This window comes from Tetrahymena thermophila (genome assembly GCF_000189635.1).
Source record: "Tetrahymena thermophila SB210 genomic scaffold scf_8254406, whole genome shotgun sequence".
Lineage (NCBI taxonomy): Eukaryota > Ciliophora > Oligohymenophorea > Hymenostomatida > Tetrahymenidae > Tetrahymena > Tetrahymena thermophila.
The window spans coordinates 803,323-820,571 of record NW_002476188.1 but is presented as its reverse complement, the minus strand read 5'-3'; the positions used below and the strand labels follow the sequence as shown (position 1 = coordinate 820,571).

The window sequence follows — 17,249 nt, the reverse complement described above, 5'->3', positions numbered from 1 at the left end:
AAATTGAATTCATTAATTTTTTTCAAAGTATAATTCTCAAATATTTATTTAGCAATAGAAAATAAAAAATTGGATCTTGTGTAAAATTCAAGCATTTAAAGCTACTTCATTAGTGGTAAAAATTAGATTACAAAAATATTTTTCTCATTTTAAAGTTATTAATTTATATTAAACTCAAAAAAATGTACTAGTGTATTTATTATTGAGAATTCCTACAAAATTGATATATTATTTATTAAACTGATATAAAAAACATTATGTTTTTAAATGACAAAGATATTTTTTTGTTATTAGATTTGTTCCTTAATAATTTAAGATTTTGCAAAATTAAAATTAAATTAATTAAGAAAGCAGACAAATTAATTATAAATACTTAGAAAAATATTAATAATTATAAATCCAACTAACTAAATAACTATAAAGCAATCAATTTTTGTCAACATTAAAAAAATAAATAATTTCTGATTAAAAAAATTTGAACAGACAAACAAATAAACAAACAATAAATAAAAAAATCATAATTTTTTTATTCTTATTCATTAAATTTAAAATAGTAATTTGCATTTTAAATTATAGTCAAACAAATTTTTAATTTAAAATCAAACTCAATAATCCGATAATCAAATTATTCTAATGAAGTTGCTTAAGAGAGTAACTCTAAAAAATATAGAAAATTACAATGATGTAATAAGCTTGGGAGGAAATTTATTGTTAACTTATAGAGTTGATCACTCAGAGAGGTAGACTCACATGTGTTTGATTAATGAGAAGACAAAAAAAATAATAAAAAAATTAACTATTTCTTTTACATTTAAAACTATTTATGCTAAAAAACAAAACGTATTTTTTATAGACTAATCTTAACTTTACAAAATTGAAAACTTAAGCGGAATTCCAATAGTAAGGCAAATAAAATCTATAATTGGTGAGAGCAATAGCTAAAACTCTTATTCTAAACTGACTGTTAATCCTACTTTTTCAAGTTACAAATAGCCGTTTGTATATAGAAGTAACTAAAATGAACCATAAGACTTCAAAGAAGCTGCACAAAGAATATTAACATAAGATTGTTTTTAAATTTAAAACTAATTATTGCTCATAACAAACTAAAAATATTTAATAACTGCTTTCAAATCTAGTAATTAAATTTCACTACTCAACTATTAGGGTAATTTAATTAAATAAATACAAATTCAAAATATTAAGCATGGAATTGATCATCTCCTTCCTTTAGAAAATAAAAATGATAAAATACTAATCATTTCACAGAATAAAATTTTTATTATATTTGATCTAATTAGTTAAAGAATAATAAAAAAAATAAAAATTCCATTTAGCATAGGAGAAGGATAGTCTAACTCAGTCAAAATTACTCATGTGTAAAAAAACGAGTATTTAATTAACTACTTTGAAAATCTGCAAGTATTAGATTTCGATGAAACCAAAATTAAATCTAATATCTATATTGATTCTAACCATGATAATTCTATTCTGTCCAACCACAAAGAGAAAATTTAAAAAAGTAATTCTATTTAAATTGATACTAAGCCTGACCTCCAATAGCAATCGCCGAGAATGTTTGTATAAAATATGATTAAAATTAACAATTCTACTTTTATAGGCTAGTACACTCTTTAATATTAAGGAGATAGCAGGCTTTTTTTTATTGATTTTGAAACCAAAGTAATTAATACGCATTACTTTGATTAAAATATTAAATTTATTAAATTAAAAAAAGAATAAAATAATTAAAATTCTTAGAAACAAAATACTCTAATGATGTTTAACCCAAACCATTTGTCAAATTTCCTGTAATTAAGTTTTTATACTTGTATGTGAAACAAAAGTCAATTTTTCAATAAATTTAATATATAAAACATTTATTTTTAATATACTTTAAAATGAATGAAATATTTATTTATAGTTGTAAATATTAATTTTTGAATATTAGAATCATTAGGTTCATTAAGGAGAATTAATTTAACTAACTGTGAAATATTCTTCTTTTAATTAAAACATCTAAATAAGATTTGTTAGGAAATTTTTTATTTATGGCTATTACATATATTGTTTTTTTGTATGTTAATTGTTTTGTAGCTATTAGATTGATCATCTTAATTTAGCGTCTTATAAGTATTTTATAAGAATTTAATTATGTTAGATTTTATCAAAAATTAACTTTCTCCATCAAAAAATATGAGCTTTAAAAGCAATCTACAATGCAACAATCAATAATCTTTTATAAATTATTCATAATTTAACTATAAATCACAATATTATTAAACGCAATATTCAAGGAATTAAACAAAAATAAAGAATGGGATAAGCAATTCAACTGGCTAAAAATACTGAATCTATTTAACAGGGCAAGACTAATTTTGACATAAATGATTTTGATTTAAATGACAGCGATAGAGAGGATTTCGACAACTATGTTGACATTCTATTTGTTCTTGAAAAATCTGGGTCTATGTAAGCATATATAGAATAAGCTAAATATACTATCTGTAAAATAGTAGAAAAATTTAAAAATAAGGAGTATGACTTAAAATTTTCTCTCTGCACATACATAGTAAATTAATATAAAAGTCTAAATTAATTTTAAATACTTTATTATAAAGGATCATGAACCTTAAAGCCAAATTCTGACAGACTTTACTGACCTGTGCAGTGGTTAGTAGATTGTTAAGATACTTCATACTGTAATTGCTACTGGAGGAGGAGATCTTCCTGAAGCTGTTATGGATGGCTTGAGGGATGGAATTACAAAAACTTCATGGAGAAAAACTGTTATTGGAAAAGATGAAAAGTCTCAGAGATTTTTGTTTCATATTTGTGATGCTCCTCCTCATGGTGAGGAATATGGTTATCCTAGCATTGATAAGTAATGGTCAATTAATGGTTGTCCTTGTGGAACAAAAAGAGAAGATATCAAAAATTTACTCTAATTACACGACATATAATATTTTTTGATCAAGCCAAATGATTATATTTCTAAAATGGAATAATTATTTAAGGAGTGCTTTGGAGATTATTATAAAGATACAATTAATCTTTGTGAAAATGTCCAACAAATAGATAGCAAAACAAAAATGTGGGAAGGAGTTTTAAGTAATATTGAGAAAAATGTTTCATGAAAATAAAATAAAACAAAACAAAGCACTGGTAATCATGAAGACGACTTAAACTTTATTATTGCTTTATTAAATATGCGTGTTTTTTCAATTTAAAATATTAATAAAACATAAACTCATATCTATTTTAAGTATTTATTTTAATTTAGTAAGCTTAATTAAATTTATTTTCCTTTTTTTAGTAACCGTAAATCCTCATTATTTAAATTCCCTTATCCCCAATTCTTAGAAACCTAAATTAGTGTTGTTTATTTTGATAACTTTTTTTATTATTTTAAATTTTATTTTAATTAATAAAATAGTATTTATTACTATACTATATATTTCCTGCTTAAGAAATAATTATTTGAGAATAGCAAAATTTATTTTAATATTTTTAGGAAAATTTTATACATTTATAAATAAAATAGAAATGACTTTCTATAAAATGTCTTGTATTTTTTATTTATTCAAAGAACAATCATAAATAAATAAATAAGTTAGATATTAATCACCTAATATTGATGGAGAGAGAGATTAATAACTTAATTTTGGAGAAAATAATGCTTTTTATTTTTTCTCAGATAAATAAAAAAATTATTTTCAAATAGCATAATTTATTTTTTTTTTTATAGCAATTAATATTTAAATTAAAATATATTTTTCTAATTCAGTTGATTTTAAATTTTTTTTTATATTAGGGTGATAAAAAGTTAGAGTAAATTAATAAATGAGCATTTCATTTATATCATTTTTAATTAAATAAATATAGAAAATAATTATTTTAATAAATAGAAAAGAGACAAAAGTAATAAAAAATAAAGATAATCTTGAAAAATTTAGAATAAACTTCTTAAAATATTTGAAAGTTATTTAAACTTTTAAAGTATTTTTTCTTATTCAATATTATTTTATTTAAATGACAAATTTAATTAAATATTTTAATAAAAAACACACATTTAAATATAAATAAACTAGTGAAATTTTATTAAAAGCTAAATATTTCAATAGATATCTAACAAACCTATATTTGGCCAGTTTCCTTTCTTTACAACTTCCCAATAACATTCTTTATATTTATATTCTTTGCCACTTGTTAAACTGTTATCCCGCTGCTTCGTTTTCTTTTAGAATCAATTAAGTTCATTAAGGAGAATTTATTTCATCAACTGTAAAATAATTCTTATATTAATTAAAATATCTAAATAAGATTTGATTTTGATTAGGAAATTTTTAATTATGGCTTTTACATATATTGCTTGTTTTTTTGTAGTTTGTATATTGTTTTGTAGCTATTACATTAAGCATCTTAATTTAGCGTCTAAGAAGTATTTTATAATAATTAAATTATATTAGATTTTATCAAAAATTCTCTTTCTCCATCAAATTAGATTAGGAAATTTTTAATTATAGCTTTTACATATATTTATTTTTTTGTAGTTTGTTAATTGCTTTGTAGCTATTAGATTTAGCATCTTAATTTACCAAATTATGTATTTTGATTAGAAATTAATTATGTTAGATTTTATCAAAAATTTGCTTTCTCCATCAAAAATATGAACTTTAAAAACAATCTACTGTGCAACAATCAATAATTTTTAATAAATTATTCATAAATTAATTATAAATCAACAATATTATTACCCAAAATATTCAACGAATTAAACAAAAATAAAGAATGGGATAAGCAATTCAACTGGCTAAAAAAACTGAATCTATATAAAAGGGATAAACAAATTTTGACATAAATGATTTTGATTTAAATGACAGCGATAGAGAGGACTTCGACAACTATGTTGATATTCTGTTTGTTCTTGATTAGTCTGGGTCTATGTCAACCTATATTAAATAAGCTAAATAAACTATTTGTAAAATAGTAGAAAAATTTAAAAATAAGGAATACGACTTAAAATTTTCTCTCTGCACATACATAGTAAATTAATTTAAAAGTTTAATTTAATTTTAAATACTTTATTATATTTAAAAAGGATCATACACCTCAAAGCGAAATGCTGACAGATTTTACTGACTTGTGCAGTGGATACTAGATTGTTTAGAAACTTCATACGGTAATTGCTACTGGAGGAGGAGATATTCCTGAAGCTGTTATGGATGGCTTGAGGGATGGAATTACAAAAACTTCATGGAGAAAAACTGTTATTGGAAAAGAAGAAAAGTCTCAAAGATTTTTATTTCATATTTGTGATGCTCCTCCTCATGGTGAGGAATATGGATTTCTTAGCAGTGATAAGTAATGGTCAATTAATGGTTGCCCTTGTGGAACAAAAAGAGAAGACATCAAAAATTTACTCTAATTACACGACATATAGTATTTTTTGATCAAGCCAAATCATGCTATTTCTAAAATGGAGTAATTATTTAAGGAGTGCTTTGGAGATTATTTTAAAGATACGATTAATCTTAGTGAAAATTTCCAATAAAAAGATAACAAAACACAAATGTGGGAAGGTGTTTTAAGTAATATTGAGAAAAATGTTTCATGAAAATAAAATAATACAAACTCTTTCTTAAATATTAATATATGTTCAATTTAAAATATTAATAAAGTGTAAACTCATATTTAATTACTTATTTTCAGTTAATAAGCTTAATTAAATTTATTTTCCATTTTTTAAATAACTGTAAATCCTCATTATTTAAAATAGCTTCACCTCAATTCTTTATAATTAATACCTCTATGAAATCTATGCAAAATAAAAATGTTAATTAATATTTAAATTAAAATTTTTTCTCTAATTAAGTTAATTAAAAAATTTTTTTTTATCCATTTAGGTGATAAAAAACTAAGTTAATATTTTTTTAAAAAAACTTTTGAAATACATCAACATAAAAAAGAGAACAGACTTGTTAGTGATTACTCAAAAATAATATCGTTTTTAAGTGATGACTAAATTCTTTTTATATTTTCTAAATGTTAAAGTAAATTAATAAATAAGCATTTCAGGTTTATAATTCATGTTTAAGATCTTTCTTAATTTTATTTTAATTTTCAAATTCGATTTTTTAATTTCTCATAAAGTAAAATTTATAAAAAATATAAATATATATAGTTATCGTTTATTTTAGCCATGATTTATTATTATAATTAAGTAATTAAGAAAAAATATATTCTAATAAAAGGAAATGATCAAAAATAAATATATATAAATATGTTTTAGAAAAAATTTGAAATAAAATTCTTAAAATATATTTTGGAAGCTAGTTAAACTTACTTACTTTTAGAGTATTTTTTCTTTTTCTAAGTTATATTATTTTATTTTAATTATATAAAAAATTTAATTTAACACTTCAATAAATCACAATTTTCAAATATGAAAAAAAATAATGAAATTTTTTATGGCTAAATATTTCAATAGATGTCTAATAGACCTAGATTTGACCAGTTCCCTTACTCTCTAGCTTCCCAATAACCGCCTTTATATTTATATTCTTTGTCACCTGTTAAACTGTTAATTTTTTCTTCGAAAAAAACTGTTTAATGGTGCTATCCTGCTGCTTCGTTTTCTTTTCTACGGATTCTCTGCTTTTATTCAAGACGAAGTTTTTCATCTGCAGCTATAGATAACAAACCGAATTCTAATGCTCTTTAATCTGGACGAAGTCTACTGTCAGTGGGTGGTATTTTCTTTAACATTTCCTTTGTAAGATGATTAAGCTAGAATGAATGTTGTGTATAGTGATAATATCTATCAGAGTTTGTAGGTAAAGGAAGACGTTTCCAAACTGTAATTACTTAATTAGTCTCTAAGTTTGTACATTTTAAGTCTTCGTTCCATTTTCCTTTTAGCGAATATAAACTTTTTCCATCTTTATTTTTGACCCATCCTTCTACTTCGAATTACCCTGAATTGCTCCAGGCACTTTTCTCTTTCAAATTTAGTTAGCCATAAACACCTGTAGTATAATTTTTGAATTCCATTTATCCAAAATGATCTATGTACATAGAACCAACCATTATATTTTTTACTGATGAAGTGCACTTTTTAAAAACTATATCATGTTTTAATCTATTTAGCTTAATATACAAATAACTAACAGGGTTTATTTCAAAAGATCTTCCCCAAAACTAGCTTCTTATGTTAGAATCACCATGGAAAACATAGTTTTTACTCTCAACAAAGCATGCTGAGATAGGAGGATGATGACTTACTTACTCAGCAATAAAGGTGTATCCCTTTTTATCGTCTATATACTCAAAGGTTTCCCCTAATAAAGGATTGAAAGGTTTTTTAACTCTGTTTATAGTACCTGCAAGATCACTAATACCGAAAGCCATACAATAACATAAAGCAAGTCCTTAATCATCAGTTGCATTAGCTGAATCTAATAAATCTGAATATTCCATTTGTTCTGCAAGCTTTTAAAGCATACTCATTGGCTCGTTAAAATAGACTAAATAAAAAAATTCAATTAATTAAATATTTTTGATTTTAATTTATTGAAATTAATAATAAAATGAGCAGCAGGGTTCAATCAAAATTTAATTTTTTGTTATAAAATTTTATTATAATTACAAAAATTTTATGAAAATAAAATAATAATTAATTAAATAAATAAATAAATTACCTGGTACTGCAAACTTGGATAAATCTTTACCGATTGCCTCTCTAAATACAGACCACATGTTAATTTTTTCATTGGGGTCTTGCTATATAGGTAAAGTTAATCTTGTAGGCTAATCGGATATATCTATAGCTTTATAAGTAGGATTTTATGTTAATAACCTCTAATTAATTTATTGATAAAAATGTATGAAGAAAAATTATAATTAATATATTTAATATTTACATATTTTATTTGACATGATTTATTCAAATATGATAAAAGTTATGTCTAACCACTGTCTGTAGCTTTTGTTGTTTATTATTGATTTGAAAACTCTGCTAATATTAAAGCAGATTCTTATTCTTTATAGAAGTAATCATCTTCTATTATACTCTAAAATTCTGTATTATCATCATTTATTTCATAGAATTTTTCTTCTTCTGTATCCTTTCTGTATAATTTAGGGTTACGATTAAATCTTTCTTCATTAAAATTTCCTTCTAACTCATTTGCAATAACTTGAGAAGCTCTAAATAGCCTCTTTCTTTCTGTTTCGATTGTTAATAGACAATCCTTTAAATTACTCTAATTATATTTTTGTGAAATTAATAATATTATTAAATAATCTACGTTTGATAAATTTTGTACAAAATTTATTCAAAGTATGTATTAAATCTTTATCTCTCAAATAAAAAGCTAGATTTAAGGAAAGTAATAAAAACTGTTAATATTTTTTAAAACAAAGCAAAAAAGTTTGAGAGTTAAAATTTATGATTCTAACTCTAAAATTTTCTACATTTTTCCCACGTTTTAAAATCTAAATAACATTTTGAGAATAAGATAATAACAATTAAAAAATGAAGCCCTATAAAAGCTTTCTAAAATGCTTTGAATTGGAATATTTATTTATCAGGCAAGTAGTTATCACCTTTGTTCTACCACTAGAACTGTAATATTTTTAACAATAAAATTAAACTACCTTGATATTATGTGCTTCATTCTATAGAGAATCAAGGAGCTTACTTATCCCAGGATTATTTGTTAATTTAGGGAGCAATTCTGAAAGTATTTCTTCAAATCTAGCGCCTGCTTCAAATGATTCTATCAATAACTTTTCAATTTTTTCTTGATTTGAATCTAATAGCATTCGCTTAAGCTTAGGATCAAGATTTTTAGAGTTAGCTGTGATTTCTTAAAGTTAATCTATTGACATCTCATCAAACTCTCTTTAGGCTCTAATTTATGCATCTTTTAATGCCTTAAACCACTTTACCTTCTAGTCAACATCTGGTGCTATAACTTCTATCTGCTTTGTCCCAGAGTTAATTACAATCTTACATGGATTTTCAGGAACTGAAATGATATCTGCTATCTTCAAATGGATTGTTCCTTTCTTATCTAATCCTTGCTTTTCAGAATAAATCAAACAATCTTGATGCAATATAAAATATCTTTCCTTCCATTACAGAATTGGATTGATCCACTTCTTTAAATACCCTTCCATTATTACTTTTTTTATTCAATTTTACTGGCAATTAAATAAAGAAATAAATAAATTATAATTCAATTATGCTAAAAATTATATTCAAGTTGGTACTTTTGATAAATTACTTATCAAATTCAATTATTTATAGATTTGATATAACTTTTATTAAATTTTTTATATGGACTATTTTTAAAAATTGATTAATTTATTATAACTCAAAATTTATATTCATGATTTTTGTTTTTATCAAGGTCAAAAACTTACAAATAATAGCTTAAATGTAAGAAATAGATATATTTCATTAAATTTTTGATATAATTAACTACCTGTTAAGCTTCAATTATATATTAATATTATATTTATTTGTTTATTTTAAAATAAATTTTTTTAAATAATTAAATTGAGTTTGATTTTATTTGAAAGAATTAATTAGGATATTTGAGAAATTACATTAAAAGTAAATATTTTAGGGTAAGAATAATTAATAAACAATAAAAAGTTTTAAAACCAAAGAAAATAACATAAAATATTAGTTAAAGAAAGAAAATTAATTTTATTTTTGCATGAAGGAATCAAATTAATATTAGAACTTAATCGAATAATAATCAATTTAAATATTGCAATTAGTATTTTTTCTTATCTTAAATCATAATTAATTAATCAGTAAATATCCAATAAACCTAAACCAGACCAGTCTCCTTTATCTCTAGCTTCCCAATAGCCACCCTTATACTTATATTCTTTTTCACCTGTCAAAGGATCCATTTTTTCTTCAAAGAAAACTATTTTGTGATGTTGGCCGGATTATTCATTTTCTTTTCTGCGTGCTCTCTACTTTTATTCGAGACGCAATTTTTCTTCTGATGCAATAGAGAGCAATCCATATTCAAGAGCGCGTTAATCAGGACGCAGTCTGCTATCTGTAGGGGGTACTTTCTTCATTAAATCTTTGTAAAGATGATTTAACTAGAAGGCATAGGTTGTGTAGTGGTAGTATCTATCTGACTTTTCAGGTAGAGGATAGCGCTTCCATACAACAGTGGTTTGATTTGTTTCGGCATTTGTGCACTTCAAATCCTCATTCCACTTACCCTTTAAGGTATATAAGACTTTTCCATCTTTATTCTTTACCCAACCATCTATTTCATATTGGCCTTTGTCACTAAACATTCCTTTTTCTTTTAAAGTCAGAATACCATTGACACCTGTTGTATAATTTTTGTATTCCATTTCACCGAAATGATCTAAATATATCTGTCCAATAATAATATTTTTGGCAGCTGTTGTGCATTTTTTAAAGACTATATCGTGGTTCAATCTTCTAAGTTTTATATGCATATTACCTAAAGGTTTTACCTCAAACGATTTTCCCCAGAACTAACTTTTTATATTAGAGTCTCCCTAGAAAATATAGTTTTTACTTTCTGCATATCCAGCCGAAATAGGAGGATGGTGGCTAACCTGCTCTGAAATAAAGCGATAGCCTTTCTTTTCATCAACAAATTCGAAAGTTTCTCCTAATAGAGGGTTAAAGGGTTTTTTTGTTCTGTTTATAGTACCAGCATAAACACTTACACCAAATCCCATACAATAACAAAGTGCTAAACCTTAGTCATCAGTTTCATTAGCATGATCTAGTGTTTCTGAATATTCCATCTACTCTGCTAATCTTTGAAGCATACTGATTGGTTCATTAAGATAAACTATTTTTCATTTAAAAAATTAACAAATATACCAAATAAAACTTTTATTTAAATAAATTGCGAAAAGACTTCCAACAAAAATCAAATAAAATTTATTTTATTAAAATAAAGTTTAAGAAAAAACGAAACTTACCTGGAACTGCAAATTTAGTTAAATCTTTTCCAATAGAGTCTTTAAGAATAGACCAAACATTTATTTTTTCATTAGGGTCTTTTTCTATAGGTAGTGTATATCTGACAGGTTCGTCTGGGATTTCAGTAGCTTTGTATGAAGGGTTCTATGTCAATAATCTCTTTTTAAAAAAAAAGAAATTTAATTTTAGATTTAAACTCAAAATATAAGTAATTAATTACATATCTAACTGGACAGTGCTTGCTGAAATAAGAAACTAGAGAGCTTTGTGAAATTTTATTATTGGGTTATCCTGATTTAGCAACTACATTGTCATTAGCGAAATTTTCTAATATCATAACTGACTGTTGTTCCTTATAAAAATAATCGTCTTCCATAATACTTTAGAATTCAGTATTATTTTCATCCTCTATATCATAAAATTTATGCTCTTCTGTGTTATCTCTATTATATCCTCCGTTACGAGTAATTCTATCCTCTACAAAGTTTCCATCTAACTCATTTGCTATAACTTATGAAGCTCTGAATAATCTCTTTCTTTCATTTTCGATTGAAAGGAGACATTCCTTTAAAGTACTCTAATTTATTATTTAAAATTATTTTCAGACAATTTTTAATATAAATCTTCATAATTTAAACTCTTAACTGCAAATTATTATAAATAATTATGATACTAAAAGCTTCTTTTTTTTAACTGTTAAAGAAATGCATATTCAATGAAGATAGGTTTTACAATTTAAAGTTTAGTGTAGAATATAAATTAGTTTGCTTAAGAATAACTATCAATCAACCAGATAAATTTGGAAGGATACTTGCTAAATTTTGAAATAGAAATGAAATTAATATGCTAAAATACATTAATTTATTTTTATTTATCTTAATTTATTTAATGTATTTGAGTTTTATTTATTACTTATAATCTCTATCTATAATAGTATTTTTTAGTTAGATATAAATGTAATAAATTTAAATAATGATTTATTTTTGAATGATTAAAACCTTATTTTGCTATCTACTAAATGATGTGATAAATGATGCTATGTTATATTTTAATTGAAAAAGTATTTTCAAATTATTTGTAAAATGCATGAATATTTTTTGAATTTTTATTCTATATCTATCTGCGTTGATTGAATAATAAAAAAAATAAATACGTTTTATACCTATAATTTTGTATTGAATTTTTTGGTATCTAAAAAAATTATTTACCTTAATTATATGAGCTTCAGTTTGAAGGGAATCTACCTATTAGGAGATTTATGGATTATTTGTTAGTTTAGGAAGCAAATAAGAAAGAGTTTCATCAAATCTAGCACCTGCTTCATAAGCTTCTACGAGTAATTTTTCTATTTTTTCTTGGTTTGTTTCCATTAGCATACGCTTGAATTTTGGGTCAAGATTCTTAGAAGATTTTGTTACTTCTTTAAGTTATTCTACAGACATTTCATCAAATTCTCGCTATGCTTTAATTTAAGCATCCTTTAATGCATTGTACCACTTAACTTTAAGCTCTACACTTGGAGCTCTAACTTCTATTTGCTTAGTTCCTGAATTTATAATTATTTTTGTAGGATCTTCTGGAACTTAGATAATATCTGCTATCTTAAGATGAATGGTACCCTTCTTTTCAGAACCTTGAGTTTCTGAATATATCAAACAATCTTCATGCAGGATAAAGTAGCGATCTTTCCAGTAAAAGGGATTAATCTATTTTTTTAAATATCCTTCCATCTGTTATTTTCTCTATTTTTTATTTGTTGTTACTTTAAATATATTTTTCTCTTGCTTGCTACTTACTGTTACTTAAAAAATTAATTAGTTTTTTCTTCTAATAAATTAATATTTGTTTATTTTATAATAGCAGAATTAATTGTGCTATCGTAAATAGTCACTTATTTTATAAAGAATAAAGAGAGATTGAATATGTACTTCAGGGATTATTCTGTATACTTTTTGAATAAAAAAGCAAATTATATTTTGAACAATCATCAAATTATTTATCAAGTGCATCACTGTTGATGCTTGTAATAAAAAATTATTTAAAATAAAAATTTGTTCTCTCATTCTAAACTCCTCTATCTTATAATAGCCTTACTCATTCAAGTATTTAGAAGTGTACCATATTTATTCATATTATGTAATTTCATTAAACCTAAAAATAAAAAATTCAATAAAATAAATGGAATTTTAGAGGTCATTTTATATTTTTTGTATTTGTCTTATATATAAACTAATTTTGCTATTATTAGGATAAAGGTTCTTAAGAGCTTTAGTACTAACATATCTTTCAAACTCTTACTATCAAAATATTTCGTTGTTACTTTTAATTGTTACTTCAAAAAAAGCCAGATATTCAATATTTAATGAGTTCTGAAATAACCTATGTTTACTAAAGCCAAAAATAATTGAGGTATTATGTATATCTTACTATATAAGCTCAATTTATAAATTTCTAAAACTAAAAATTGTAAGCTTTGTTTGGAATAAAATAATTTAAGAATAATAAATTAATTAATATATCTTACTAAAAAATTAGTATTCATTAAATAGATCTTAAAAAATAAAAATTAATGAACAACATTACAATTTATAGCAACAACTACAATCATAGATAATAAATATTTTAATTCAAACTAAAAATATGTAAGTTTTAAATATTTTAAAATAAATTTAATATTAAAATATTTTAACTTTTATTATTATTTAAAATAAATTAATTCTAAAAAAATATTAATATTTAGAATTTAAAATATTTATTTGCATACATACTGTCTTAGATAAATTAATAATTTATTTGCTAAGTTTACTTCAAAAATGAACTTTGAATGAGAATTAATCACTTAAATGGGAAAAATAAATAGATAACTAAATAAGATTATAATAAAGGAATGACAATAAAGATTGAATATTATTGAATAATAAATAAAATGAAAAAAGGAGTATAGATGATGTAGCAAGTAGGAGAGATTTATATGTAGCTATGAATAGGACTAAATATATTGCAAAGTGTTTTAGCCAAAAAAAGTGAAGAAATAATTTAAAGCTTTTTCATAATGAAAGAAATGAAGGGATAATAAATAATAGTAATAATAAAAAACCAAACAACGAATACATACATTCATACATTCATATATACATATTGATTTATTGATATTATTATTTATATATACATACATAAATATATAAAAGATATATTTAGTTAAAATCTGCATATACACTTATATATTAATACAAATAAACAAAAATATTTAAGCATCAATCAAAAAAGAAAGACACAAACAAAATAAACTACTTTCAAATTCAAAAATGGGAAAACAATTAGATAAGAAGAAGCCTGCTGTTTAGAATAAGGATAAAAAAGAAAAGAAGACCATGAAGTAACAAAAAAAACATAAGAAGGATGAAAAATAAGTTAAGGATTCTCAAATTAAGATCGGTCCTACCAAGAAGATTGCAAAATTAACTAAAGAAGCTGTCATTAAGAAAGATGGTGAAAAAAAAAGCAAAGATGAAAAGAAGCCCGTCTCCACTGAACCTCTCGTTCAATTAAGAGATAACGTTAAAGATTCATTAGCTTTCGTCAAGAAGAAATAGGTCGATTAAAACGCTTTGAAGAAGGCTGTCAAGAGATTAGAAGATAAAGCTAATAGAGTTCCTATTAAAGATACTCCATAAGTAATTAAACACATTACAATCAATATATATTGATCAAGTCCAGTTAAATTTTTAGATCAATAACAATATTTTTTCATATTTGTTTATAAAACCATTTTTTTAAATTATTAACAGAATTGCACAATCTACGTAGGTCACTTGCCTTATGGTTTGCTTGAAGAATAATTAAAGACTTATTTTGAACAATATGGTACCATCGTTAATATTAAAGTTGCTAGAAGTAGAAAGGTTAGCATAAAATTATTTGTTTAATTTCCTATTTTTTTATTTTAAGTACAAAAAACACATAATAATCATAATATTTATCCACTGCCTTTCCAATAATTTAGATATTATCTATTAATAAGTAGAAATTAGCAGCTTTATTCCAGTTTTCTACTTAAAAACATTAATGTTATCTTCGATTTCTTTTATTGTTCTTTTTTGTAGAATTTAGCTTCAATAGCAAAAATAATAATAGCTAAATTTTGGAATTATTTGTTTCAAAATTATTTAGAAAATTTTTAATAATTTTATTTAAAATATTTATTTAAATATAACATAGACTGCCAGATCTAAAGGTTTTGCCTTCATTTAATTTGAACAACCAGAAGTTGCTGCTATTGCTGCAAAGGCTATGAATGGTCATATGGTTTTAGGTAAAGTTTTAGAAGTCCATGTCTTGCAACAAGACTAAAAGAACCCCTTCAGCTTTAAATATGGAAAGAAATAATTCAAGTTCATTAACTGGAAACGTATCTTCATTAAATAAAAGAATTCAGTAAATATTTTCACAACAAGCAATTATTCAATAATTATTTTGGATTTTTTTAAACTTTTACATTTTTATTTAACTTGTAGGAAAAAGATCCTGAAGAAGTTAAAAAGGGAGTAGAAAAATTACTTAAAAACGAAGAAAAGAAAAGAGACAACTTGAAGAAGCTTGGAATAGATTATGAATTCCCAGGATTCGTAATAAAATATAAATTAAAACAAATTATTAATTTTATTTTTTATTAATAGAAAGCAATCGTTGATGGTAAAACTGTCATTGAAGCTGACGATTGATTAGTTGAGCTAACTAATAAAATAAATTAAAAATCAATAGAATTTAGTTATATAATCTAAAAGTAATATAATAAACAAGGTTAATGACTTAATAAATTTGTTTAGAATAAATCAAGATTAAGGTTACTTATATAGCAAGTATGGTATCTTAAAAGCAAATAAATAAAGAATCCATCTTAATAATTTTGGCTTAGTGTGATATTTAAAAGGGAAGCTTACTTTTTGTTAGATGTTTGACAGTTTTTTAAATATAATTTAAGGTTTTCAACAAAGAACATTTTAAGACTAGCTTTAAAAATATTATGGAGACGATGATATGATTATGATTAACCAATCAAATCAAATACAATATACTACTATTTTTATAAAATATTATATCTAAATATAAAAACACATACATACATTGCTTGATTCAAATTGAGTAAATTAATAAAATTAATTATCTACAAATTAATAACATAATATTTTAACTGATTTATATTAATTTAGCTCTTGCTATAAATAAACAAAAAACACACTACATTAATTCTTTATATTCGTATTTGCTAATTTAACTAATCTTGATAAATTCTTACATCAATTTCAAAATTAATTCTAACTCTTTCTAATCTTTTATTAAAATAAATTGTTAAATCATATAAAATATGAATCTACTTTGAAAAAAATAAGAAAAAAAGATACATTTTAATTTTTTATTTTGTTAATTTGATTAAAAGATAAAAATTGAAAATATCAATTCATAAATTTATATTTAACAATATTTAATATGAAGAAATTAATATTAATTATAGGTGGATAATTGTTCAAAATCAATAAAATAACAAATTTATTTAAAAAACTTTTGAAAATAGAAAGCAATAAAAATGTTTTTAAAATAAATTTAACAAAAATTTTGGATCAAAAAAGTTTATTTATTTTATATAATTTAATTAATAGATTTTAGGTTACAAAAAATATATTTAGTAATTAAAAAAATGAATTTTATATTTGAAAAATTTTATTTTGGATGTAAAATGAATTATTAGTTGATGAATTAAATATTTATAAGAGAGGAATGAATGAATACATATGTTGATTTATATTCAATATATATTCTAATTAAAAATAAAAAGATTAACTAAAATGGTTATGAAAGACTTTCCATTAATAGACTATTAAAATAATACCAAATTAATTAGAATAGATTAATTTATTTATTTAGTTATTTATGTTTTATATAATTTGTTTGATTAATAATAATATAGTTAATAATTAGTTTTTATATTGTTTTTTGAATTAATTATTTTTTAATTTATTACTGCTTTTGTTGTTATTATTGAATTTCTCTTTTGTTTATTGCTTTGAAGAGTTTTAGCATTAATTACTTTAATTTCTACTTATTTCTCATACTTAAATGACTTGCAGAGTTATTTATTATTCCTTTTCTTTTTACTATACTCACAATTATAATTTTAATTAAGGTTAATGAAAATTTTTATTTTTTCATGTAGAAAATCTATCAGCTTTGACTGAAAATTTAATTCAAT

General features: G+C 22.9%; 7 protein-coding genes across 7 annotated transcripts; 5 read left to right on the top strand and 2 right to left on the bottom strand. All coding sequences in view use genetic code 6, as the record gives it.

Moving 5' to 3' along the window:
* Window positions 1-679: 679 nt before the first annotated feature.
* TTHERM_00248490 (hypothetical protein) lies at window positions 680-1,670 on the top strand (the record flags this gene model as incomplete). The annotated part of the gene is made up of 4 exons (XM_001023879.1): window positions 680-740; window positions 854-1,168; window positions 1,343-1,577; window positions 1,622-1,670. The coding sequence occupies 4 exons, from the start codon at window positions 680-682 to the stop codon at window positions 1,668-1,670; spliced, it is 660 nt and encodes a 219-aa protein (XP_001023879.1).
* A 647-nt stretch (window positions 1,671-2,317) lies between these two features.
* On the top strand, window positions 2,318-3,137 carry TTHERM_00248480 (hypothetical protein; the record flags this gene model as incomplete). Its single annotated transcript, XM_001023878.2, has 2 exons — window positions 2,318-2,572; window positions 2,622-3,137. 2 exons carry the CDS (start codon window positions 2,318-2,320, stop codon window positions 3,135-3,137), a joined length of 771 nt encoding a protein of 256 aa, XP_001023878.2.
* A 1,600-nt stretch (window positions 3,138-4,737) lies between these two features.
* TTHERM_00248470 (von willebrand factor type A domain protein) lies at window positions 4,738-5,617 on the top strand (the record flags this gene model as incomplete). Its single annotated transcript, XM_001023877.2, has 2 exons — window positions 4,738-5,046; window positions 5,102-5,617. The coding sequence occupies exons 1-2, from the start codon at window positions 4,792-4,794 to the stop codon at window positions 5,615-5,617; spliced, it is 771 nt and encodes a 256-aa protein (XP_001023877.1). The 5' UTR covers window positions 4,738-4,791.
* Window positions 5,618-6,483: 866 nt separating this feature from the next.
* Window positions 6,484-9,183, bottom strand: TTHERM_00248460 (oxysterol-binding protein; the record flags this gene model as incomplete). The annotated part of the gene is made up of 4 exons (XM_001023876.2): window positions 6,484-7,526; window positions 7,701-7,860; window positions 7,923-8,264; window positions 8,659-9,183. The coding sequence occupies 4 exons, from the start codon at window positions 9,181-9,183 to the stop codon at window positions 6,484-6,486; spliced, it is 2,070 nt and encodes a 689-aa protein (XP_001023876.2).
* Window positions 9,184-9,825: 642 nt separating this feature from the next.
* On the bottom strand, window positions 9,826-12,732 carry TTHERM_00248450 (oxysterol-binding protein; the record flags this gene model as incomplete). Its single annotated transcript, XM_001023875.2, has 4 exons — window positions 9,826-10,868; window positions 11,002-11,161; window positions 11,223-11,579; window positions 12,211-12,732. The coding sequence occupies 4 exons, from the start codon at window positions 12,730-12,732 to the stop codon at window positions 9,826-9,828; spliced, it is 2,082 nt and encodes a 693-aa protein (XP_001023875.2).
* Window positions 12,733-13,571: 839 nt separating this feature from the next.
* TTHERM_000248449 (transmembrane protein, putative) lies at window positions 13,572-13,819 on the top strand (the record flags this gene model as incomplete). The annotated part of the gene is made up of 2 exons (XM_012799954.1): window positions 13,572-13,644; window positions 13,743-13,819. The coding sequence occupies 2 exons, from the start codon at window positions 13,572-13,574 to the stop codon at window positions 13,817-13,819; spliced, it is 150 nt and encodes a 49-aa protein (XP_012655408.1).
* Window positions 13,820-14,307: 488 nt separating this feature from the next.
* On the top strand, window positions 14,308-15,723 carry TTHERM_00248430 (RNA recognition motif protein; the record flags this gene model as incomplete). Its single annotated transcript, XM_001023873.3, has 5 exons — window positions 14,308-14,676; window positions 14,791-14,904; window positions 15,221-15,436; window positions 15,517-15,627; window positions 15,679-15,723. The coding sequence occupies 5 exons, from the start codon at window positions 14,308-14,310 to the stop codon at window positions 15,721-15,723; spliced, it is 855 nt and encodes a 284-aa protein (XP_001023873.1).
* Window positions 15,724-17,249: the final 1,526 nt, after the last annotated feature.